This window comes from Gadus morhua, chromosome 21 (assembly GCF_902167405.1).
Source record: "Gadus morhua chromosome 21, gadMor3.0, whole genome shotgun sequence".
Classification (NCBI taxonomy): domain Eukaryota; kingdom Metazoa; phylum Chordata; class Actinopteri; order Gadiformes; family Gadidae; genus Gadus; species Gadus morhua.
The window spans coordinates 11,464,185-11,491,035 of record NC_044068.1 but is presented as its reverse complement, the minus strand read 5'-3'; the positions used below and the strand labels follow the sequence as shown (position 1 = coordinate 11,491,035).

At 44.7% G+C, this 26,851-nt stretch overlaps 2 protein-coding genes across 4 annotated transcripts in view; both read left to right on the top strand.

The window, feature by feature from the left end:
• The window catches only part of LOC115534192 (claudin-20-like), a 1,506-nt gene extending 1,180 nt beyond the window's left edge, over window positions 1-326 (top strand). The window contains exon 1 of the mRNA XM_030344964.1: window positions 1-326. This exon is cut by the window's left edge and continues 1,180 nt beyond it. Within this exon, the coding sequence (XP_030200824.1) occupies window positions 1-218 (218 nt within the window). The 3' untranslated portion in view covers window positions 219-326.
• Window positions 327-4,906: 4,580 nt separating this feature from the next.
• arid1b (AT-rich interactive domain 1B) overlaps window positions 4,907-26,851 on the top strand; it is a 38,080-nt gene continuing 16,135 nt past the window's right edge. For all 3 annotated transcript variants that reach the window (XM_030344951.1, XM_030344950.1, XM_030344949.1), the window contains exons 1-7: window positions 4,907-6,262; window positions 15,645-15,836; window positions 18,975-19,118; window positions 19,703-19,813; window positions 25,241-25,490; window positions 25,939-26,031; window positions 26,400-26,561. In XM_030344951.1, the coding sequence (XP_030200811.1) occupies window positions 5,267-6,262; window positions 15,645-15,836; window positions 18,975-19,118; window positions 19,703-19,813; window positions 25,241-25,490; window positions 25,939-26,031; window positions 26,400-26,561 (1,948 nt within the window). In that variant the 5' untranslated portion in view covers window positions 4,907-5,266. The remainder of the gene's footprint in view (window positions 6,263-15,644; window positions 15,837-18,974; window positions 19,119-19,702; window positions 19,814-25,240; window positions 25,491-25,938; window positions 26,032-26,399; window positions 26,562-26,851) is intronic.

Here is a 26,851-nt window from a genome sequence, read left to right as displayed (position 1 = left end):
AGAGGAAGAGGAGGGAGGAGGAGAAGAAGAGGAAGGAGGAGGAGGAGGCGGAGGAGGAGAGACGCAGGGTCCAGCAGCAGGAGCAGGAGAAGAAGAAGAAGAAGAAGGCGGCGGAGGAGTCGACTCCTCGGGAGAGGGAGAGGCAGTACTACTCCCCGTCCCGCGCCCCACCGTCCTCCAACCTTAAGGGTCGCTACAGCCTGCAGGACTACGTCTGAACCCCCGCCGAACCCCTACTCTGCCTGATGCACATGGAGCTAGCCCTGACCAGACCCTGCTTGGCTGCCTGGGTTTTGTGGCTGCTTTCTGCCTTTCTGCATTGAGGAGGAGGCTTTTAGGTGGGGGGGGGGGGGGGGGGGGGGGGGGGGGTTGCTTGTAAGAAGGGGGGGGGGGGTTAGTTGACTTTGACAGCCGTATCACCCGCTCTCATCATCAGGGCCCCACTGCAATTACCCAGCATTCAAATGCGCAGCTTGTGGGTTTTAGATTCGCAGGGGTCGGGAGAAAATCTGGGGTTGGGGGGTGGGCAGGGCTGGGAGAAGAGATAAGAGCGGGGTGGGTGCGAGGCGAGAGAGGGAGACACGGAAGAGCACCGTGAAGAAAGGTGTAAATATGAGGGAATGATATCGCACACTGTGGCTTTCCTCTGAACCAAAAAGGACTTTACCAAAACAAAATACAAGTGCCAACCCCTGCAGGGGACGAACATTTAAAAAAATAACAGAAGGAAAAAAAAAAATGCCATTACTTGCACGCTTCAAACACTATCTGCCTTGAGGGATCAAATACATATGTCATATGAATATTAATGAGCAAGCGCTTACTGAAGCTAGAACATCGATCACTTACAGCTCTCGCGCCGTGGGTGACTATAACTTGCTTAGTTCACCTTGTCAATAACTGTTAGCTCCAGGCTTCGACTTCCGCATAAACACTCAAGTGTATACAATCGCTTCGCTGTGATTTTAAGCTTAACAAAGAGAGGACGGTCAAAAGTCCAAATCCAACAGTAATCCCCCTGACACGCCGCATCCGCGCCGTGTTTTACCGGGAGTCCGGTGGGAGAATGAGGTGCAGAGGAAGGTAATGATGCTCTTTGGTGTCCCATTATCTCCTCACCACGCTCGGCTGCACACACGCGCGCGCTTACCATGCGTCTTTTGTGTGCCCCCGGGGGGTGGGGGTGGAGGGGGGGGGGGGTCCTCGAGGTGTGAAGTGAGATGTTTCACGAGCATTCTCTGTAAAACCGTCGATACTCTCGGGTCGTGTTCTATCAGAAAGACCGCATTTTTTGTATATACTAGAGATTGTTGTTTATAACCTAGGATATGATAAAGTGAGCTTTTTGTGTGAACGAGAAGACCGATAAATCGAGTGTTGAATCGTTCGGGAACACAGGAATAAAAAGAACCACCGCTCAGGCATGTAAGCTACAGCTTTAAAATCAACGGGAACTAACGGGTGGCAGCGCTCAGAAACATCAGGATTTGCTTCTTGCGTCTTCTTTCTTTTTATGCTTGGGAAGCTTTAATTTATTAAAACAAAGGTCCTTAAAGTCATTTTATTTATAAGATATAGGCTATCGTTGCTCTATAGACGTGCGTAATGCGTCATGCGTCATGCTTCGTAGGCCTGACGGTGCGAGATTCCTTCAAGGTGGAGGTGTCCCTGGTGGCAAATAATACAATAAATGGCTGGAAACCACCGTTTTTATTTATTTATTGCTTAGTAGGCTCAAGCCAAAACGAAATAGCAGATGAATGTCTCTTCTGACCCAGTTCTCTTCAAATAGCCACTTCAGAGATTATACTTTTTTCATCTAATTATTTCTTATAGGGGCCTATCTGTGCGATATAGGGAACGTAGCACATAAGTAGGCTATAATAATTGATGTTGAATAGGCATAATATGTTGGACACCCTTACAGAAAAAATAATGGATGGTAAAGAGGAAATTGTCTACTATTGGTTTGTGTAAACTGACAATGTTGTGGAGATTTCGTGCTAGATTACGCTGCTTCTTCCATTTAATAAAGGCCTATCTAGGCCTATATATTTATCGTCAGATACAAAGACAAGGGCTGGGATTTAAGGGCACAGACGGAAATGGTATTGATTATCAAACAAGCGTTTATTTCTGTGTAGCCCTTTAAAATATATATATATATATATATATATATATATATATATATATATATATATCACAGGCATAAGAATGTTAAAAAAATGTGATATTAACAAGGATAATATATGCCATGCTGTCAATTCCACGGTTATTGAACTGTTTGTCTCGTCATTTATATAAAAAAAATGAAAAGTAACAAGAATGTAAATGATGGACTTCAAGCAATAATAATTATTATTAATAATTACCCAACGTGTGACTGAGATCGTTGATTCATTAAAATAATCTTGGCTGTGCTATAGGATATGCAATAAAATAAACTAAAAGGCCTATGTGGGTCTATATTGCGCAGCTTTGCTTTATTTTTCTTCAGCATATGATTTAAATTATTTTGGAAATGCTTCTGAAATCCAGGCTCCCTCAAAATAAAATGCTGAAAACTCGACTTCTGTTTTGCTGGTTATTATTTTTTTATTGTGTAAAATGTAAACGTTTCTGATTGTATTTTCCTATACAGGAAACAGTTTAAGTTACTAGTGGTGTAATATATTTTCACATTTCACAGATTACATCCTCTCGTTGAATGAAAACAACTAAATTTGATAGTATACCAGAACAATTAATCCAATTATATCGTTTAGCCTAGTTATTGTGCACACTTAATATTTCAATTGCCTTACACTTATCCAAATGCTTTCTATAATTGTTATTAATTTATTATTTGTGTTACTATTTTATGTTTGAATCATTTTGATTGTTCGTAATTGTCGTGAAACAATGACCAATCAGCAGTAAAAATGTAAAAAATGTTAGATTTTTAGAATGTGGGATTTTATGAGCTTTTATGCGGTCATAAATCACATATTATCTAAGCGAGACATCAAAGGTGACCTTCTTTAGGTCATCCAAGTAAAAGCGCTGAAGCAATTGAGATTATTTTTATTTTCGGCATATTTGTTATGTCTATAATTTTGTCTATATAACCTACATACCTCCTATGTGTTTGGTTTCACTTAATAATCTTATTTTAGGCCTACTCAGTGGTGCTTTAAGTTCGTTTCCTTTGTGTCATCCAACCAGACATTTTGTACGCCTGCTACCACATCATCACTAGGCTGGACTGTTGGGCAGCGCGAACCTCTAAACACATTCGTTTCTACACCATCTTAATAACACGCTTAGAACGATTAACGAGTATAGATCAGGTGAAAATGTCGCTGATATTGCCGAAGGCCCGTTTTTCAACGCTGTTGTGGTGTCATGTGGTGTTATCGCCCCCTGTTGGCACACATGCATATGTACAACTGAAAACATTGACAATACAATTCAATAAATGTAGTTTGTCTGACTGCTTGTTTGTGTATATTCCGTTGTGATTATAGACGATGTTAACGTGAAAGTACTACTTCACTCTTCATTTATTCGATTGAAAATATAGGCTTTGGTTTCCCGGTGAGCGTGCACTCTCTATTAGGCCTACCTTCTGTTTATAGCAATTTAATATCTAACTAATCATTAAGCATATACACCGACCGACATTTTCGTAGGAATAACGCGCAATTAGGCACAACTGCGGAAGTGCCTGTTTGCGCTACTGTGCATTGGATTCATATCCAGTAGGTGGTACTGCAAGACAGAATTCACAGCGATTTTTCACAGAACGTTTTCCTTGGGATTAAGTAAATTAACAAAATGACCCACAAATTGCAGTGATCAGCCACATATGTAATCTCCATAAAATCCTGTTCATCATCATGTGTTCCGAGGGACTACTCTGAGCTAAATGAATGTAGCCATAATTTATTTTCCTAATCGAGGCGCCGAAGATTGGAATTGGCAGGATGATTTTGTCAGATATGCTAGAGTAGACCATCTCATTTACACCCACATTGATAAAGTTTCCTGCAACCACCAATTTTCTGGAAAGCCAAACGACGTGGTCAGCTCGGGATTGACGAATATAAACCAAAAGGATCCGGGTTTTTAAAACCCTGTTGCAATTCTCGGTTTGTAGGAAGCTGCTTCATGTCTGACTGATAACTCAGCCTGACCCACTTTCCTTGCTTGACTTGCCAGGGCTGTTTTGTGTGGGTGGTTCCCGTCGTGACTTTTTGAGCGGGCGCGCGCTCGGGCACACACACACACACACACACACACACACACACACACACACACACACACACACACACACACACACACACACACACACACACACACACACACACACACACACACACACACACACACACGAACATGTTCCCTCATGTGGCGGCATTCTCTCTCTTACTCCATTTTTCCACTAGGTGTAGCCTATGTCTATTCTTAATATGCAATCGGCATTCATATGCTATATATGTAAACACCTGTTCGAATTAATGTGGCTTCTTATAATTCGAACAGGTGTCTTGTGGGTCAAGGGGTTTAGCGTTTAAAGCACGCCAATTATATGAATTCTATGGCACTGGTCACCATGTCAATGTTTTTGGTTAATTATTTTTGTTTTAATCCGTTAATGTATGCAAACTACATGCATTGCATCGGCCCACCAAAATAGATTCAAAGCCATCAACGTTGAAAATGCTGTGCAGCTCATAGAAAGTCGATTCTAAAAGCCTGTTTCATGGGATTTTTGCACTCTAAAGTCAAAGGGTTGGTTATAGTGGTCAGAATTGAGTTCAAACTTCAAATAGGCTCACACTAAATCTGTTAATGGACAATAATAGTTTTTAATATATTGAGTAAGCTCGAGGATTCTGATTGACTGACGAGGTCATGACGTCAACCCGAATAACCAGAAACTTTTGCAGCGGACTGGAAAATGCTACAGACCTCCACACTACAGATAGGTCTAAATCGATGTGAAACTGCAAGAAACAGTGGATTCTATTTTTGTGTTTTGCCAAAAAAGCAGACCAGCGATAGATTGGAGTTCTGGGGCCATTGGTGGGGCTATACCAGACGAAAACCATTTCAAATGAATAATGCACATGAGCGAGTGAGCGAGAAACCCATCATGATGCCCACCCAGCTAGCCGGAGTCCTGTGAACAGTCGTGCCGATCCAAGTCAAGGTAAAGTGAGTGAGATCGATAAACTTGTTTTTTCCCCGGCTATTTTGGGGTTCGTTTTTGGATGTGATCGGTATGGAAACGACGGGAATGCTTGGCAACTCTAAAATCAAAACCCATGGCGGTGGCGGCGAACCTCCTCCCTCCATACGCACACCTCCACAGCCACAGCCGCAGGCATTCAATCAGTTTATTGAACATCAGCACCAACGACAAAATCAAAATAACAAAAACAACCACCAACAGCAGTCGATACACGGGGAAAGTGGAAACCGCCAACATGGAGGAAAGGAAAACATTTCGGGGAATCGAGTCGAGCGCCATCAACCACTGAATAATAAAAGTGAGGAGGTGGAGGGGGATCCGTCGCGGTACAAACCCGAGGAGCGGATGGACAGCAGGTACGAGCATGTCAGCCGGGGATCAACGAACAACAACAACAACCCTCGGAATGACAACAGCTCTGTTACCCAGTTTAATAATTATTATGGGAATGGAAGAGGAGGGCCTTGCTTTGATCAACATGGCGGACAACAAAGCCAGTCTGGGATAGTGCATTCGGTACAGAACACCATGGATCAAGTTCAAAACTCCCACGAAAGCTACAACAGCCCATACAACCACTGCCAGAACTATCGACCTGGCTACGTTAACAGTGGATATGGAGGTATGGCGAGTCCCTCACGCCAGGGCAATAACCTAATGGGCCCTGGCAGCAACGCGACCGCTGCTAGTCAAAGCAAAGCCGCTATGGCTGCTACAGCTTCCCCGGGTGGAGGTGGTACTCGTGCTGGGGGTTTCCAGAGGTTCCCCGGGCCAAATCAGCAGCATCCGTCCGGTGCCACTCCAACTTTGAACCAGTTGTTGACATCTCCAAGCCCCATGATGCGGGGTTATGCTAGTGGCTACCAGGATTATAACAATCCTGCTGCACAACAGCAGCCCAACATGGGGCTTGGTAAAGAGATGGGATCCCAGTACGGCTCAGCTAGCCATGGATGGGGAGGACAGCAGCGAAATCACCCCTCGATTAGCCCGGGAAACAACGGACAAGTCATTGGCCGATCTCAGGTAAAAGGCACATTTGATTACATATGGTGTTTACGGCTCAATGTGAAACGGAAGTTTGTAAGCCCGTTGGAATGAACGTTGACTGGCTTAGCATGTATCCAGCTAGCTAACGGCTTCGGTTTTTTTATTCCCACTGCGTTTTAGATGCCTTTTTCATCATCATGTATACGTTTATTGGATACATATAATCGGTCAATTTAGTCTTACACGCAACTCGTTGGCCGTGCGAGCAAAACGCATCAACGGCCAACGGATGTTCCTGGACAGTCTAAAGTTGGTTTCCACACCACGTCCAAGGTGACTTGTTTAGCTTGTTATGCTAGGCAAGGCTAGCACGGCAGAGCTAGGTGATTTATAACGGAGCCCCGAAGCGGTATCTAGCCCAGGCCTGCTTAGGTTCACGCATGACAAATTGCAAATATTTCCGATATACAGTATACACGATCATTATAATTCATGTATCTGTTTGACGACATGTCATTTGCGGTAGACATACGAGTACATACGGGTCTAGCATCTGCGCCCGTGTCGTTTTCTTTCCAAAGAAACCTTCATGGGGGGGGGTTTCCTCTCAAAGTATTTCATGTCACCATTAAGTAAACATCACTGTCACTTTTTGTTTAGGCTTTTCAGACCGTAATCGCTTTACCTATGTCATGGTAATTGACTAATCAGGGGAGTTGGTTGATGTGTATTGGAGCTTTTCACAGTGGTCTTGTTGTTGCCTGTGATGTGGCCTCACGCTTCTGCAGGGGGGCCATGCTGTCCCCTCCTGACCTTCACACATGTAGATTAGCCACGTGTCTTCGCCCACATACATCATTTCACAACACAACCTACAAGTGGCCCATTCCAGTCTATTTTGAAGGCTAGGGCCTTGTGTGGGGCTTATTGCGGTGCCGTAATGACAGGGAACCGTTATTTATTTATCAATATACCTTGTCTTTTATATGTACTTATGAATTTGATATAATGTTAATACTAGGGTTTTATATTTAATTGATTTAATTAACTCATTGAGAATGAATTAAAAGTACTAGGAAACTGCTGTGGCTGTCGGGGAACCTTTACCTTATTCATCCTCCCTTCCCTAGGCTAGGGTTGAAAATTATTAATAAGTATGAATAGAAATAAAATATATACAGTTGGTTAGGTTTATGAGCTTGTCGTACTCTATTAATTCCCAGCGTACTTCATTATCAGAGAGAATGAGGATCAAATATTCACAATGCCAATTTGGGCTGGCCAATTGGGTGGCGTTTGAGCTTTGATTGGGAGGAACAGCAGGTCAAAATGCAATGTCTCTGCCGTAGTGCAGGGCTTCCGACCAGCACAGCCGTTGCCACACCACCATTGGAACTTTCCTCCCCATCACCAGAGTGCTGCAGGAGGCACCAACTGTCTGTTATTTATTTTAAGATATTTGCCAATTTTATCCAAAATATTTTCCTGGTCATGCACACCATGACATCCACTATGCATCATGGGTTAAGAAATAAGCGTGACGAGTTGTACACTTAAGTTATTACACATCGAATTATCGGTATTAAGTCGTGCTCTATGGGAACCCGATTTTTCAACTCACACTTCAGACTACACTCTAAATTGGTGACCTTATCCATGGTGAATTAATCATAATATTATCAAAAATGATATTACCTATTCTTTATCAATACTTCATTCTACCTACTTTCTGTTTATGAAAATGAAAATGTTCCCTATAGAAGTCATGGAGTCTCTTGGCTTTATTAAAGATGCTAGGTAAATGTCTTAAGATGATCATGCTCCATTAAACTTGGGTCAAGAAGTTTCTAAAATGAATTATTTTTCATCAATATTGTACTAATATAGTATACATAAAGAAATTGGACACAATCAGACACCGCCCTGGTTAGAAGAACTCGACATAAGGGCACTCCCTGGATTACTGGGACTACTATATTAATTGTGTTTTATGTTATGTGTGGTTTAACTTGGGTTTTGGTTGTACAGGGATGCCGTTGGTGCTGAACAGAACATAGTTGATGTAAATTGACTATTGGGAAATGCATTATATATATTATATTACATGTTACGGTTCACTAATTCCCTTCATTTTTTTCATCACTATAAAAAAAAAAAATGATAAAGGCAATCAGGTAAACACAGCATTAGATGACATCATGCATTCCTGTCTCGATATTATAATGGTAGCTTGCTAGCCTGTGGTAACTGAATGATATTGACTTGAATATGCATTAAACCAGCACCCTACTGTAATGTTAGCATTGGGATATTCCTACTGCGTTCTAGATGCCGTATTCACAACTATGTATTGTATACATTTTGTGGAAAAATATAATCAGGTAATATGGGCGTACATTTGAGGAAAAGGGTAAAAGGGGGAGGCTGCCAAGCGAAAGCTAGTAGGCTGTATAGGTACACACACATATTTCCTAATGCAGCATAGAATGACAATCAAACACATGTATACATTGGAAGACATAAAAGTTACAGAAGCCTCTTCTGGTATTCTTTCCACAAGATGCATGCGTCCTCCTTAGTTGTTTCCTCTCAAATGCTCTAGAATCCCATTTTAGTAAACATCTTTGTAACTATTTGTTCCTCGACAATTCCTCAACAAAACGTCCAAGTGGCCCTTTCCACAGTGTACTATGAAGGCAAGCAGCCTTGTGTGTGGAATATTGCTGTGCTGTATTTACAGTGCACCACTGTTCATCTAATTAAGCCCTATACAATCTGTACTCGCAATCTCGATATCTCGAAGGATGTGAAATATGCAAAATAGAGTAAAAGTAGCCTACATGCTATTTAATGTAACATGCATGCTTGCAATGTCAGGTGCTTAAAGTACTAATACTAAGGATAGAGCCAGGTAGCTAGCTGCTAGCTATAGCAATCAGAAACAGCACTAATAATAACCACAAAGGTTATGTGGTCTTGTGGAACTATAAAAGTGCACCTTGGCCTGTACTTCATCTCCACCTGCAAAGATGGAAAGACAAGAACATTCGTGAAAGTTTCAGAAAAGACCTACAACATAGAAACAGCCCATGGCACATGTGTATAGATCGAAGAGTGAAAAGGTGAACAATATAATAGGCCGTGGACACCAACCTGTAACACAGATGAAATTAAGGTGCTCATCACAGTAGCGTCGGCTCCATGTGGCAGGGGCCGTCCTGGCCATTCCACCACAGCTATGCTCTGGTTGGGCGCGGGGGTCTTCTTGTTCCCATTTGGTGAAGCCCATTCGATCACCGGTCATCCAAAACCAGGAGCTTTTGAAATAGGTCCTACCGTACAGACATTTAAAAAGTCACTTGGGCGGGAACGTAACAAGGCTTAAATGATTTAGCTGAGACGGACCAATTAAACAAACGGACAGACGGAATTGGTGGCTTGATACACTACTGCAAGGCAAAGCAAACACAAGAGTGCACCTACCTGTGCAGGCCGACCCAAAGGTGGCTGGTCAGTGGGAGGGAGGCACGCGCCACCAGCTGCTGGACCATCTCCTGCTCCCCTGGGCCCCTGATGCTCATCAGGTCAGAGTGATAGTCTCTGCAGTAGAGCAGGGCGTCGGACCAGCACAGCCGCCTCCCCATCACCAGGGTGACGTTCCTCCCCATCACCAGGGTGGTGCTCGAGGCTGGAGGAGGCACTGTCACCAACTCTGAGCCGACAGAAATAGGGCGGGGGAAGGGTAAAAAGATTCCTACTGATCTCAATTCTGCCCAGAAGCATAATTTCTCAATTCTATTCCTACTATTTGGCTATTTAGACATTTGCCACTTTTGTCCAAAAGGATTTAGTGGTCATGCAGGTGGGGATAAGGGTTCGATATGTGGGATGTTTTTTTAAAGGCCATGCACACTTATTAGATAAGCTGCACTGGAAAACTAGCTATAACAACGGTTGACCAACAGTTGCACTGGTACCCTGTCCCCCTATGATGACTTTTAGTGATGGCATAAGTGTAGATTGGGGTCCTACCTCCGTACACTTTGACCTCAAGCAACTCCAAAAGGTCTACTCCACAGGGCTGGTATATGTTGATGAAACGCCCCTCCATTCCCCCGCACTGGAAGCTTTGAATTAAATTGTCTTTGGAGACGTTGGCACACCTGAGGAAAAATTTGAAGATTTGCATCACCAAATTATATGACCCAGACAATCTCTATTCAATTAGTCTGATTGACCATGAAATCCACTATGCATCAAAGGATATACACTCAGGAAAATTTGTTGTGCACTTTTTTATTGGTGCATTATGGCTATTCAGTAATGCACTACATAGGAAACCCATTTGTACTATAATTCAGTGAGATAGACAGGATGGTATGGGAGAGAGAGGGAAGGACAAGCAGCCAAGGACCACAGGAAGGTATCCAACCCCGGTCGCTGCGGTAAGGAATCAGCCTTAAAGGAGAAATCCGGTGTAAAATGGATTTGGGATATGTTTGGTATGATAACGAGTTGGAATGTTCGTTTTGGAGCAAAAAAGTGCAGTGGCTGTTTTAAGCCGATTCTATCAAAACGCTATAAACTTGGAACGATGGGGGCATGTGTTATGGTATAAACTAAATCGCTATTTTAAACCACTTAAAAGGCCAGAAGTTGCCCGACACTTCTTTGGTAGTATAATAATAATAATAATAATAATAATAAATGAAATTTATATAGCGCTTAATATGGTACTCTAAGACGCTTAAAAGGTCACTTTTAAGCGACGGGTGAACTACTGATGGTATTGTGTGTATAAAATGTATTTTTTAATAAACAATCTGTGTACTTACAAAGTTATCAAGGCCTCGTTTTATATGTTAAGACCCTTATTATACTACCAAAGAAGTGTCGGGCTACCTCTAGCTTTTTAAGTGGTTTAAAATGACGATTTTGTTTTTACCATAGCACATGCCCCCATCGTTCCAAGTTTATAGCGTTTTGGTAGAATCGGCTTAAAACAGCCAACATAAGAATGCGTCTGGACGCTTTTTTGCTCCCAATAGAACATTCCGACTCGTTTTCATACTAAACATATCCGAGATCCATTTTACACTGGATTTCTCCTTTAATGGTACGCGCTCTACCCGGTGAACCACACAGGCACCCCGTAGCCCTACCTTTTGCCTGGGGGTCAAACACCCTAGCCACTACGCTATCATCCCCTACTATTGGACGGACGACAGGGTACTGTAGGGTGGACTGACTGGTGGTCGGGATACTTTTTCTTCCAGTGTCTCACCTGGGATTGTTGTTGCCATTGTTCTCCGGTGAGTTTCCAATGAGGATTTGTGCATTGATCCACTTCATATTAGATTCTCTGAAGGCGGTGACCTCGATCTCTGCCACCTTGTACACGCCAGGAAGCTGGACCCTCCACCATGGTTTTCTTTCCCTATAGGTACTACTCCAAGTGTGTGCATCGTGGTCCTGATCGTCGTTCCCATCGATTGCTCTTCCAGCTGGACCCGCTTCAAAATGAGTGTCTGTTGAAGACTGCTTAGCCGTGCCACACAACGCCACGTTAACGCGGGCTGCACCTTGAACTGAAACCACAGAATAGCTTGTTAGGTTGCATTCTAGTGTTTCATTGAAATGCTTGCCTTCCTGGAAGCCTTTCCCTACATTTGGTGCATATAAATACCTGACCATCCAGGAGTGTTCAACAGGTGGATGACAGTACCTGGGGTATGACAAAATTCTCAAATACTTTAGAGTAACATTTTCCTGTTTGGGCTTAAATAATCCAGTCTTGAAGGGTAAATGAACCCCCACTTTTGAGCAGTAGTTTATCATGTTTGTTAAACATGTCTATTATTTTCTACTCTAATGTGTAAAGCAGGAAAGACGTCTATTTCAATGTTCTGGCAGGCCAATTGTTACTAATTTAGTATAATTCCCTCAATGATTAATAAGGTAGTGATGTGGATTACCTACCAATGAAACGGCATACAAGACCACTGGACCTCATAGTTCTGAAGAAGTGAAATCAAAGTTACTGTCAATAGCTACTAGTAGGGCTGGGCGATATGACGATATCATACCGTGGACGATTTGAAAGTGTCTACTGGGAGAGATTTGGCCATATCGTTTATACCGAGAGAGAAAAAAAAAAAAAAATTATATTGCACTGCACTGACTGAATCAAGGCAGGTGTGAGACTCACCTGTTAACTTGAAAAAAAATCTCATTTGTATTGAAGAAACAGTTCTATTTTTACCACCAGCTATTTGCACAGCACATAACTTTATTTTATAAGTGTATAATTAGTATTTTAAATATTTGTGTGATGCTGTGATTTTTATTTTATATTAATCTGTCATTAACTGACACTGCAGTTAATGACAGATTGTTCGCTACTTACTCCTTTGTAAGCATGGAAATTCAAGTTCAAAATAAAATAAAAAACTGATCAAATGTGAAGTATGGTTATTTTAAGCCATTTATTATTTTAATTTACTTCAAAAATACCATATCGTGATATATATCCATATCGTGATATAAAATTACTCATATCGTGATATAAGATTTTGTCCATATCGCCCAGCCCTGGCTACTAGGTATACATTGTATACACCGCAGTGTTTGTGTGTGTGTAATATATTTGTTCTATTTATATACATGATGTGGGAGTGGATGTTGGCTGTAGCAAGATATATACAATAGATATCTATATAGATGGATAGCTAGAGATATAGACAAAGTGCATGGTTTGGGGCAGCTAGAAATAAGGTTCGGCAAAGGATTCAGGAACAGGGATTCTTTATATAAGCCGGAATTTATGATGGCTTCTTAGCTACACAGCAAGTACCGTAACAATAATGACTATGGATGACGTCACTGATTGTGTCGCTGAGCGATCGCTGGTCGGTTGAGAACTTAAAGGTTAAGATTGTCTGTCTAGCTTTGTATAGATGTCCCAGCGTCATTCAAGTCTAGGAGCATTAAGATTCCATGTGGGCAAATGCAATGGTAATAAAATAGATCTTGGGTGTGGGTGCGTTTTTAAAGACATATTCTGCAATCTTAAAATTATTGCACATTATTCTACTTCATTTAAGAATGCTCGATTCTGATTGGCTGGGAGGGGTGCATTAATCCGGCATATTGCCCCCTGACTTGTCGGTTCTACTTGCTGCTGACTGAGCACAGTAGATCAATACGCCGCTTGTATCGTTTTCTATCACATACATTTCCAACATGAGGTCCATATTAAAAATAAACCAAGGAGTGCATGTTTGATCGATCGTCATTAAAGCTGACTTGATACGAATGTAGCAACTACGTTATTAAACTAGTGATCAGATCCAGCCTTGTGTGGTTGCTATAGAAACGAGTTACCTACAGCTGAGCTAACGCTATTCACCGTAGTTCTAAAGGGAACTACTTTTCGAGGGAGATAAACTTAAACAGAGTATACATTTAATAAGCATGCAATACGAATAAGAAAAAGGCTAATTATTAAAGTATTTGATTTGTTATATTATGTTGGCCGGCGCGAAGTAGAATAAACTGAATAATCACCTCAAGGCAGGGCAATAAACAGTTTGATATGCCCGGCTCGCGGAAGGTTACCACGAGGTAAGCCGTCCACGAGCCGGGCATATCAAACTGTTTATTGCCCGGCCTCTCTGTGATTATTCCTTACTTATATGCATATTGATTTATTTTGTAATGCTTATTTTGATTTTTTTCATTTGATGCCATAGTGCGCCAATATTTTTACCCTTACCTTTTTATAAGAAAAAAATAAAGATATAGTACCCTAACAGAAAACTGTACAATTGCTTTGAAATAAACAGACTTACCTGAAATAAGTACGTGACACTCCTGAAATAAATATATTTATAAATGTTATTATTGATGAAGTATGATTTGAGATATAACAAAAAATAATTATCATACTACCGTAATTTGAAGTTACAGGGACACAGCAAACAAAATTCAAGCTAGTCTTCTCTTTGACTTGAAGATTGTACTCTGGAGATCCTTCAGGGATGAATAAATACTCTCTATCCACGACATGCGCCAGTTTATCTTGGATTTACATGTATACGGTTGATCAATATACATGTAAATATTCATTTACCATGCAAAGAGGCACCTGCATACTCGGGAATGCAGACCAAAGAAAAGAGGCAGAAAGGAAACCAATTAACTCACTTTACATTTTTTTTCTTCACATTACTGTTGAAGATAAGATATGGGAATCAGCAGGGAATATGGTATGACAAAGTTATTTGGAGTTCTTTTGCGATACAATATTAAAGCTAGTGTAGGCAATTTGGATAACTAGCAAGATTTGGCTAGATTTCTAAAGCATCCAACCAAAAACATCCCACCCCTCTTTTGAGGCCTCCCTCACCCAAAACATGTTGCTCGCCAGAGATTTAATGGATATAATTTGCAAATACCTGTCAGCCATGGAAAGTTACACGGGAGGGCTCCCTACAGCTTTCTGTAGACGAGGCACAGAATCTCTGTTAAATAACCAGCTGTGCATTCAAATGTCATGTTCACAATATGGCGACAAAGGTAGCTGAAACGCCTCTTGCCTGTCAATCCCCTACATCTTATCACCACCACAGGTGCCTGAATAAAACACTCTGGCACAGAAACGTAGGGACTCTCAAATCTTACCTACAGCCTCTCCAACCGGTTTGGATTTGGTTATTAGAGTGCACATGATTAACAAAATATGTAAACCCACTAATGATGGAGGGAGAGATTTTGCGTCTACTTTGACCAATGATTTTACTATTCAAATGTTACGGTTCTGCCCTATGTCACTTCTTGCCTCTTTCTCAGAATCATGTCCCCCTCAAGTCAAAGTCTTGGTACATACAATAAAAAACAAACGGGCACCAAATAGACACAAACAACAACACACACCTGCTGCACATCACCTCACTCACTGAGGGGAGTGAGATCTCTCATGGCATTATGGATCACCATTTTCTTGAATCATTTTTGGCAACTTTTACAATAAACCTTCTAACCCCATTTCTAACCCCACCACCCTGTGCCCTTGTCTGGAGGAGCCCGATAAAAGTCATGTAGGTGGAGTGCAGCAAGGGACCTTTTTAAAATCGTATCACATAGGAAATTGATTAAAGCAACAAATAAGAGACATTCATTACACGCCTACACCCACACGCAGCAAACCTGACTGATGCTGTTTCAGGAACGCAGACAGAGTGATTACATTCATGAAATATATATATATATAAAAATAAAACAACAATAAAAAGGGATCTTTTCCATGGCTTTAAGGAATCCTCCATTAGTCTTCTTTTGGACAAGTGTCTAAAGAAGTTCTTAATAGAACAACATCACAGTAAATTCTCCACCTAACTGTCTTCCTCTGTCTGTTTAGGTCCCGCCCATGGACGCCATGGCGATGAAGCGTTCTCAGCTGTACGGCATGAGCAACAACCCGTACTCCCAGCAACAGGGGGCGCCGTACCATGGCCAACCCTATGGCTCGCCATTGCCACAACGTTATCCAATGGGAATGTCCGGAAGAGGTCAGATGACCACAATGGGTGGAATGCAATATCCTCAGCAGGTAGGCTCCCAGTCCGTTTGCGTACGTTATTGATTAGAGAAAAAAAAGGTGGTTCAGTTTTAGATATTGATATTAACCCACAAGCCCGTAGGCTCTGATTGGCCACAACGGCGAGGTCAGAGGCTGAATACACATTGAGGGTATGAGCAGCTTACGACTAGCCAATGGGTAGGTTGAGTGGCCAGTAACTCGGGAGGGATGGTCTCCTGGCCGTTCCAGGGTCGCGGGTTTGATTCCCTCCTCCTTATGACAAAGAATTGACAAGCCCATGAGCTAACTTTGTGTTACCGTGTGTTTGAGACATTGACATTGTATAATACTGAGCTCTTACGTTTAGAATGATCAACGTCCCAGTGTTCCACAATGGGAGAATATCACTATCCTATAAATGCAGTCTGAGGGTGCTTCTTAGAAAGCCTCGGCAGGTTCAGTGAGGGGACGGGGTTTGAGTCCTGCAGCATGGTACTGAGACTGGAGCTACAAGTGCAACAGAGCCATTGAAGGTGACAAGCCCCATGGTTGATGCATCACACGGCAGGCCTCCTCCGCGCAACCATGACTGGTGCTATTCCTGGAGCCTGGAGCAGCGCGGGGCTCCGGTTATATTTAGACTGCCTCCAAATCTCTGAGAGTAAGACCTAGAGAGGACCGTGAAGCTAGCTGCACTGCTCTCAGGTCATATGCTGATGACACCTGACCCTGGCCTGTCAACTGTGCAGTCGAGCTGTTTGACCCAATAATGATGAATCAATCAATCTTCAATTATCATTCCCATCATACATTGGTCTTGTGTGTGTATTTATCATTGAACAGAAAGGGTCATCGTATTAGCACCGGTGGAATCTGTAGTGCCATCGTCGAGAAGTAGACAAGGAGTCGTTATCCCAGCAGCCGCAAACTTAATGTACTTGACCTACTTCTGGCTGTCCCTTGCGACGGTAATTAGATGAAGGGTATCCCCCTGCTTCGATCAATAACTCAGGGTTATTTTGGCCCATTTAATAGGGGAATACATCCTGGGAACTGTAAAAGAGAAGCTCATTTTCCCCCTGGTGCTTTTCATTGACGGGTCTGGGATGTGTGAGTGATGATCACTCCCAGGCGCAACACGAGAACACTATTTATTCCAAGAAATGTTGTCATCATCTCGTTACTATGTGTTGATTACATCATTACCCCTTCTCACCGTCTGTTTTCTCGTCGCTGGGCCGAGAGGAGCCGTGTGCAAGCTTTTCCCGCTCGCCTTGAGTTTCCATCTGAGGGAGCGAGTATGTTAATGACTTGTGGCAGCCCTAGGCCCTAGGGCCTAGGGAGGTCCCCTCCTAAAGCCTCCAGGCTCTGGGGGTGGAGAAGGGGCCGCCTCTGGTACGGCGGGGCCCCACACCGCTCTCCTTGATCCGTATGCTTATGGGCGGCATGCAGCTCAGGAGGGGGAGAGGGTGGGCTGGTAACCGCAAGGTTGCTAGTTCGATCCCCGGTTCCTCCACTGTCGAGGTGTCCCTGAGCAAGGCACCTAACCCTAACTGCTCCCGACGAGCTGGCTGACGCCTTGCATGGCCGACATCACAGTCGGTGTGTGAATGGGTGCATGAATGGGTGAATGAATGGCAATGTTTTGGGTGGCCTCTGGTTACCAAAAAGCTATATATATATATATATATATATATATCAAAAAATAAATGCAGTCCATTTACCATACTTTATGATATAGAGACATTGACTTGACATGACCTGTGTAAGGCCTACTGGTTGCTTCAATGGTTACTGCGAGTTATATCATTTTCAAATCTGCAACAAAAGCCTTGGGAATCTGTGCTAATGTAATGCGTTTAATGTGCTGGTGCCAGGCGTTTTTTTTTTTTAACAGATGACCCTCACGGTCATTAATTGAATGCATAATGTGCTGGCATGTTTGGCCTGGTTTCTGAGCATCAGTAGATCAGGGCCCGCTGAGAGCCCCATCCCTGATGTAGTAGAGTTCATGGTGAGTCCAAGCTCTGCATGTGATCCCCATGTGACTGTTGTGGAACAGAGGGCGCTCAGCCATCCTCAGACCACAGCCCTCACACTGAGGTGATGGACAACACAGGCAGTTGGGAACGTTAGCTTCAGGAGAGCACTTATGGTAAGCGTGCCGGTTATTTCTAAGCGGTTAGTTTCCTTAACCTTTACGGTTAATGTAATTATTCCGACAGGAAGTTAAGAGATGAATGTGGAATGGGCTCGGATGAAAGGCTTCTCGTGGCTCAGTCACGCGAGCGTATATGATTCATTAAACGAGCATCATCGCCATTAATTGCGTTCCGTTCGTCTACGCATGCATTTCGGCGTAGACTGCAGAATGTTTTTTCGTGGAAATTCGTGCCGCACATTTCTGACGTCAAGCAGAAGTGCTTAGACTCTGTTGACCCTCAGAAGAAAGCAGGCGGCACTCCATTACACTAGGCTAGCATTTAAACTGTTAAACATAGTCCTGTTTTATAGTGCACTGATCAGCCTGGACATAAACTGGCCACATGAAAGGGATGCGTATGAGGTCACTTGATCAAAAAGATACCACATGTGGTTAGCAACCTAATGCTATCTCGTTAAACTGCCAAACATCCAGTAGGTTACGGCCTGAATGAATAAATGTATAAACTCTCAATACTTGTGGGACCAGTGTTCCATGAGGCTTAGAACCAAGATGACCTCTAAGGGAATAAGTCCTATTCCCTCCGGCTTCCGGACAATAGAGGAGGTTTTCCTGTGTTACTTGGTGTTTGGTAGACATGCAGAGGAAAATGATAACCGAATGAAGGTTCATTCACAACTCGATGAAGGTGACATGAATCCTAATTCTTTTGTTTCTCCATACCATTATTTCCTCTCCTCCTCCTCCTCCTCTTTATCTCTCTGCCTCTCCCCTGTCCTCTCCTCTCTCCCCCCTCTCCCTCTCTTATCCTCTCTCCTCTCTCCTCTCTCCTGTCTCCTCCTCTCCCTCTCCCTCTCCCATCCCCTCTCCTATCTGCTCTCCCCCCTCTCCCCTCCCTCCACTCTCCTCCTCTCCCTCTCCCTCTCCCATCCCATCCCCTCTCCTATCTGCTCTCCCCCCTCTCCTCTCCCCTCCCTCCACTCTCCTCCTCTCCCGCTGGTCAGATGGCGGCGGTGGGCTACAGTCAGCAGGGTATGGGGGGGTACAGCCAGCCCGGGCAGCCTCCTTACTACAGCTCCGCTCAACACCAGCCCGCCGCCCCCAGCCAGACACCCTACATGCAGCCTCCCGCACCGCTTCCCCAGCAGGTAGGACCGCATCTCCCACAATGCTCTGTTCTTCTAAGAAAAGGAGCGCAGTCATTTCCTGATGGATGTGATTCTCTGCTGAGAAACAGCAGAGAATGCCACTTTTTGCCACTTTTTGCATTTAAAGATTCCTTACAGGTTGGACATTATGATATATTATATTTACTTACTGTTAGTGTTTTTGAAATGTTTTTTTCAACATAAGTATTATTATATATCGTATGGGGAGCCTCTTTCCTGATTGTATTTCCTGATGGTTTGAGGGCTTTTTAGAATTGAAGATTTGTGGAGAACATCTCCAAATTGTCCCACCACCTTTTGTAATTTGTATTTATGTTAAAGGGCTTTGTCCCTTCATCGACACGAGGATATAGACAGACAGGGAAATGAGTAGAAGAAGAGAGAGGGGAAGAAGAGCGAAATAAACACAGCCTCGGACCACATGTGAACCCGGGTCGCCTCAAGTCCTCTTCCCTACATGGTTGGTGCTTTGGTGGGTTGCCTTTCTTTCCAACCATCTTTCCAACCATACCATCTACCCCCCCCCCCCCCCCCCCCCCCCCCCCCCCCCCCCCCCTCTCCAGGAGGTGCCCCAGGAGGCGTATGGCACCAGGGGCCAGTCGGCTGTGACCCCTGGGAAGACCAGCCACGAGGACCTGGGTCTGAGCCTGCAGGACAGACCCTCCAGCCTGCCTGTAAGACACACACACACACACACATGCAAACACCATAACAATACCATAACAGCACACGCACACGCAAACATAACAGCACACGCAAACACTATAACAATACCATAACAGCACACGCAAACACTATAACAATACCATAACAGCACACGCAAACACTATAACAATACCATAACAGCACACGCAAATACCATAACAATACCATAGCAGCATCACATCAACATCACCTGACAAACAAACACGCACCCAAACACTATAACAATACCATAATGGCACCTGACACACAAACACGCACACTATAACAATACTATAACAGCACCTGACAAACACACACCCAAACACTATAAAAATACTAGAACAGCCCCCGACACACAGAAACACACACTATAACAATACTATAACTGCACCTGACACACAAACACAGTGTAACAATAATATAACTGCACCTCTGGCACACGTACCCACACAAACACTATAACGATACTATAACAGCCCCTGAACTACACACACATACACAGAAGCCATATCTTGTGCCACTTTTCTTGCTCTCTGTCTCTGCGCTGCATAACCTCTGTCGAGCTCCAGTTGAGGTGGTGGCGTGCCATTGGAGGACAGACTCCTCAGTCAGGCAGAGCCCACGCTTCTCTCAACCAATCACAGCCCTCTATTTCTACCAAGTGTCCTTCTCTGTGTTAAATCTCTAGCACATCCATGGCTGTGTTTTGTGCATGTGGCACTGTTAGGCCTGTTGGTTTATTATAAGGGCTTTGAAAGGAGAGGTATATACGTTTGGCTGTTAGGCTTGAACACTTAACTCTTTACTTGCTATCTCTTTAATTCTTTCTCTGACTTTCTCTTTAACCAACTCTCAGGCCCTCTCTGTCTCTAACTCTGTCTTACTCACTCAGTTTGTCTCCCACTCCCTGTCTTATTCTATCCCTCGGTCTTTCTCTGTCTCTCTCTCTGTTTCTGACTCTCTTTCTCTCTGTCCCTCACTCTCTGTGTCTCTTATCTCTGTCTCTCTCACTTTATCTCTTTCTCGCACCCTCTGTCTCCAACTGTCTCTCTCTCTTCGTCTCTTTCTATTTCTCTATCTCTCTCTGTCCTCATCTCACTCGCTCTCGAACTCGAGCCCCGGTCTCTGTCTCATTCTGATGTATTTATCTAATTTTACTCTAAATAAGTGGTTATCCTTACCCCCTCAAATCTCTAGTTACCCTACCTCCTTTCTCTCCTCTCTCTCTATAAATCCCTCGCTTCCCCGTATCAGCAGCAGCTGCAAAGAGCTGCTGCTGCTGATGGTGTTGCCATAGTAACGGGGGCCGTTTCCGCGACAACAGAAAACGCTAGTCTGTCCAGAAGGCGGATGAAGGCAGGCCCTCAGCCAAATTAATCTGACCCTAAGCATTGCTTTGGCTCCCTCACTTCAATTTACAAATGGTCCAGCCATTGGCCTATCAAGCTCCCCATTCCGACCTTAGATTCGTGCCAAGGCCAATCACAGGTCAAGCGCCATCCGAGGGGCTTTCCCAAACGGTGTGGTGGCTCCCCCAGGGCTCTGTTGCGCAATGGAAGACTCAAGAGACACTGGTCAGTGCTGAAACTGTTAGGGCTATCCTAGGTAGCTGAGCCCAGTAGGCTTTCGTTGACCAATAACATCTGTTACAACCCCTCTATAAAAGAGAAATATTACCTTGGAGCACGGCATTACCAGAGATGTAAAACGGCACCTCAGATCTAAAATGGTTGTCCTATTGAACCATTTGACTGGGGGAGAGTTCCTTGATTGACTGCTGGCTAGAAGGTGAATTATAGCATAAGGTTAGACAAAAAGCATGGCCTATTAGCATCAAAAAGCTGTTGAATCGTTATGCTGTATGTTTTCAGTAAACTAGAGACTCATTTGGGTCTTTATTTTGAAAATCTATATTTTGACAGAGAAAGAGGGAGAGAGCGAGAGGTATAAGAGCGATGCGCCGAGAACAACAGAGCTGATTTGGCTGAGCTGTTGGCAAGGGGAGGGGGTATGGGATGCTGGCCTGCCATTGGCCATCCCCGGGGAAGATGGGAGATCTGAGAGCAGTTCCTCTCCTCTTCCATCCCTCTCTCTTCTCCTTCTTTCCCTCTCTATTCTTCTTCTTTTTACCTTCTCTTGTCATCCTCCTTGCCTCACTCCTCTGCTGCAAGGTGTGTCAGGGTGTGAGGTTTGATCATGGTTGCTGAAGGGGTGATTTTCATTGCATCCCAGCATGCGGTGATCCGAGATGCTGGTCTCCATGAGAATTGATCTGATTTCTTTGATCTTAAATCCGTAGCATTGCTCCTTTTCACTTGGTTTGTGGGCCGAATCATGTGCCCAGATATTGTGTAGAGTGGAATGTACTCTGAGACTTTGGATTTAACTCTAATGGACACAGTGGATTCTTGGGGTTCAGCCCATCAGGCTACAAATATATATCCCATTCTGTTAACTGATTAGTCCCTCATCACAAGAATCAAGGATTTCACAAGCTAACTAGTTCAACGGCTTTCCAGTACTTGATGCTACAATATTATTAATTGAGATTACGATATTTTTTATCTTTAGAAGAGTAGTTTATTTTGCTTCAAATGCAATTTGAGTCTGTGCAACAATCTGGACCCCTGTTGTCAACACTTAAGGTTTCTTGAGGTTTAACTGTGGTAAATATAACTGTGTTTCAGCTTCCTGTTTTCTGAAAGGACATTTCTATTTTAGGGTTTCCAAGCAAGCACTAACCATTGTTCCAGAAACTGCCGCGAAATTCGCTATAAATGGCACAAAGCTGATCCTAATTATCTCCAACCACGTCTCTGGTAGCACCACTGACGGTGGACGCAAAACGATGTGAATATAAAGGTTGAGAGAGAGAGAGAGAGAGAGAGAGAGAGAGAGAGAGAGAGAGAGAGAGAGAGAGAGAGAGAGAGAGAGAGAGAGAGAGAGAGAGAGAGAGAGAGAGAGAGAGAGAGAGAGAGAGAGAGAGAGAGAGAGAGAGAGAGAGAGAGAGAGAGAGAGAGAGAGAGAGATTCAGTGCAGAATATTTTACACATCTGCGCCTCCTCTCTGTCTCTAGTGAGTCTAAAGAACAGCTCGTTCACGGGCCAGGCTCTCAAGGTGAAGTGGTCCTTTCCATCGAGACACGCACACGCGCTGTCTCTGGGATCTGTGTGTCGTTATTAATCGTTGTGTCTGTTGGCTTTGTGTTTGTAGCTCTCCTGACAAAACTTCATGTGCTCACATCAATTAAGTTAATTATATACACATGCCCAAGCCCTTGGCTATTAATATGCGTTTGTATCCCTATTCCTATTGCTACTTCCAACCACACCGCCACCCCCACCTCGCATTGAAGCGAGCAGGAGGAGGGAGGAGGCATTTCTGTGCTGCCAGTTCAAGGGCAGTAACTTGGAGGGTCCAACAGAGTAGTCCGAGGTTGAGTGGTTCTGCTGACCCTTATGCACCTGTTGTATTCCGTCCTGGTAACATGCACAAGAACTTAACGTGGGAAACCCATGTCGTCTCTGCTTCATAGGTTCTTATGTGGGGAAAACATTATAAAGTATGGGCCATGATACAGTGCCGTCGCATAATTAAATAGTAGGGGTCGAACCCCCCCCGATTTAGCCTCCTTGTCATTTCTTCATCCCCTTTTTAATTTCCTCTCTCTCTGTCTCTTTCTCTTTCTCTCCGTTATTCTCTTTCTGTCCCTCCCTCTCCATCCCTGTCACCCCAGCTCTCCCTAGGTCCCTTGGTCTCTCTCTGTCCCTTGGTCTCTCTCGGTCTGTTCTCTATGTCTCTGTATCTCACTCTCTTTGTGTCTATATTTAAAGGTGCAGCTGTCAGTGCAGTGCCTGGCTCACCCAAGGGGCTGCTGGGAGAATTTATCCACTCCTAATTACTCTCAGCACTCTCTATTACTCTCACGGTTTCTGAAAATCCTTCATCGTGTGTGTGTGTGTGTGTGTGTGTGTGTGTGTGTGTGTGTGTGTGTGTGCGTGTGCGCGAGTCTTTGAGTCACATCTGAATAAGTGGTGTAGCTGGAAAGTCCTCTTCGGTTGTGTTGATGTGCGTGCGTCGGGAGACCTCAACCAACCTTGGTAATTGCGACTATAAATCACGCAGGCAGCGGCAGCCGGCGCACCTCAACCCGACGCCCGCGGCCGCCGGAGACGAGGGCTGAAACGCAGCCAGCGCTGTCCCCGCCTCCACCCCACCCAACGGGGAGGTCGGTCCGCCGCATAGACATGGGGGCCCGTTACCATCCAGAAACACAAGGCAGATCTGGACAAATCTATTGGCATGCTAGGCCGTTAGCATGCTATCCCTAGCATGCATGTGTTAGCATGCCAGCAGTAATGGGCTAGCATGCGGTTGGAGTTTAGGGCAGCAGGTCTCTATAAAGGGGGGAACGTGTTATTCTATACTAGGGGTGCTTTGAAGAATTGCCGGGGAGTATTTGGAACATTTCAACAAGGACGAAACCAAAAGATAAAGCTAAAAGGTTTACAAATACAATTGTCAGTTTCAGTTATATGTTTTAAATGGTTGTTTAGCTGAAAAAATATCTTTAATTAGTTCAAAATGTCATGCGATGATGCAACAGCCCTGTAAGGATTTTGGCCCTTCGGCCAAAACCTTCGGCCCAGATTGAATTCTCAAACCAATTTTCTTCAGCAAATGGACCCTTTAGTGGCACGACGTGCTACATGTGCCATGGTCCTGTGGTCCCTGTACCATGTCTGTATATAAGACTTCTTGCAGAGCGAAATCATCTTGTTCCGAACAAAACAGATGCGTAATGGTTGGCATCGCGATAAACATCATTTTCCATGGGTTCAATGTTTTCATTTCGTGACTAACAACAAACCAGTTTCTTCAGCTGATTCAGGAGCGGTTGAAGTCAGTGATGTGTTTCTAATGAGGCCCTCTGACAACATACCTCTGAGCCAGCACTCAAGACCTCAGGCTCGTTGGGGGAACCACAGCTGGTTTTGCTGGCTCAAAAGAGAATACAAATAAAGTAAAAACACTGTTGATGGGTGATTTCCAACGGGGGAAGGGTACCGGATGTTGACGAGGATATTAAAATGGGGAAGGAATAAAAATTTCGATCTCATGACTCCCAGCAAAAAGGTTGTGTGTTCCAGCTCCAATGTCTTACAGGCTACTACCAATAGGCCTACTCTGAGATGGATTCCCTGATCTTACCCTACCCGCTCCTTAATGTTGGGCTGGATCTGATGGCGTTTATTGTAAAATAAAAGGGTTTGCTTAATGTCTGAAAAGTCAAATAGATGATTGAGGCTGATTGCTAAATCGCTTTCATTTCCCTCCCTCCCTCCCTCCCTCCCTCCCTCCCTCCCTCCCTCCCTCCCTCCCCCCCTCTCCCTCCCTCCCCCCCCCCTCTCTCCCAGGACCTGTCAGGCTCCATCGATGACTTGCCCACGGGTACGGAGGCGGCCATCAGCTCTGCGGTCAGCGCGTCGGGGTCGACCAGCAGCCAGGGGGAGACCAGCAACCCGGCCCAGTCCCCCTTCTCCCCCCATGTCTCCCCCCGCCTCCCCGCCATGCGCAGCGGGGGGGCGTCCTCCTCCTCCCCCGTGGCCTCCCCCATGGGCTCCGGCCAATCACGCTCCGGGCCCATCTCACCCGCCAGCGGCCCCGGTAGGTCACCTGACGCAGTCAGTCAGTCAGTCAGTCAGTCATTCATTTCTTAATTCATTCTCCCTTACACATGTTCTCGCAGTAACACACTCAACGTCACATACAACTACACATAATTCTTTAACCCACACCCCCCCAATTACGCACACAAACACCGTCACAAGCATACGCAATTAAGTATTCTTACAACTCCTCGACAGTCTTCGCCACGGACTGTCACAACAACACACAGCCAGATAAACACATTTACAAGCAATTACAGATTTATACTTCTGTTTGACCAAATGGCACTCACTACAAGGCATGCACAGACTGCATGACAACAAAGTAAATGTATAAGTATACAATTGTTGTGTATTGGTTGTCATTGTGCGTCTGACCATGTGATCATGCGTGTGCTGTGTGCCGTACTGTTACCATATGAACTGTTTTCTCCTGTGTGTTTCAGGGACCCAGGCGGGCCCCCTGACCCCAGGCAGTGTGTCCCAGGACACGGGCCCCCACGCCTCCATGGGGCAGTCCCCCATGTCCCAGGACAGAGGTGAGGGCCCTCAGCATGGAGACTCACCAGACCAACCATTATAGAGAGTTCCGTTCTAGAATGACCTCGGCTCAAAGCGTTTCATACTCACTATGAAGTGGTTTACAGAAAGTAAGCTGTACTGTGTACAGCTCCAAACAAAATACTGTGGCTCCTAGGAACTAAATATGCATCCTAGAAAGTCAGCTAAATGACTGAAGACTAAAATAAGTTCTATGCTGACTCAATTCTGAGAAGTGTGTGTGTGTGTGTGTGTGTGTGTGTGTGTGTGTGTGTGTGTGTGTGTGTGTGTGTGTGTGTGTGTGTGTGTGTGTGTGTGTGTGTGTGTGTGTGTGTGTGTGTGTGTGTGTGTCCGTGTCCGTCCTCAGGGTTTCCTCCCGGCATGCAACGTACTGCCCCGGGACCTCAGTTTGGCCCCCAGCCCCCGGGGCCTCCAAGGTCCCCTCACGGCTCCCCCGGGGGGCCCATGCACCACGGCTCGTCCTACCAGCAGGGAGGGGGCCCCTCCTATGCCCAGTACGGGCCACCAGGTACGGCCGGGCCGTTGTCGCTGTTACACACTACATTGGTACATTCACGCAATTACACAGCCACACACACACAGAAACACACCTACACATTCTCTCACACACAAACATTGTCACATACAATTACGCGTTCTCCAGGTACGCCCGGTCCCCTGAGCACGACCACCCGGTCACCATAACCCATGGGTCCCCTGTCCGCCGAGTCCACAGTTGAAGTGTGTGTGTGTGTGTGTGTGTGTGTGTGTGTGTGTCTGTGCGCGTGGCCGATAGGTGATTAATCGTCTGTAATGAAT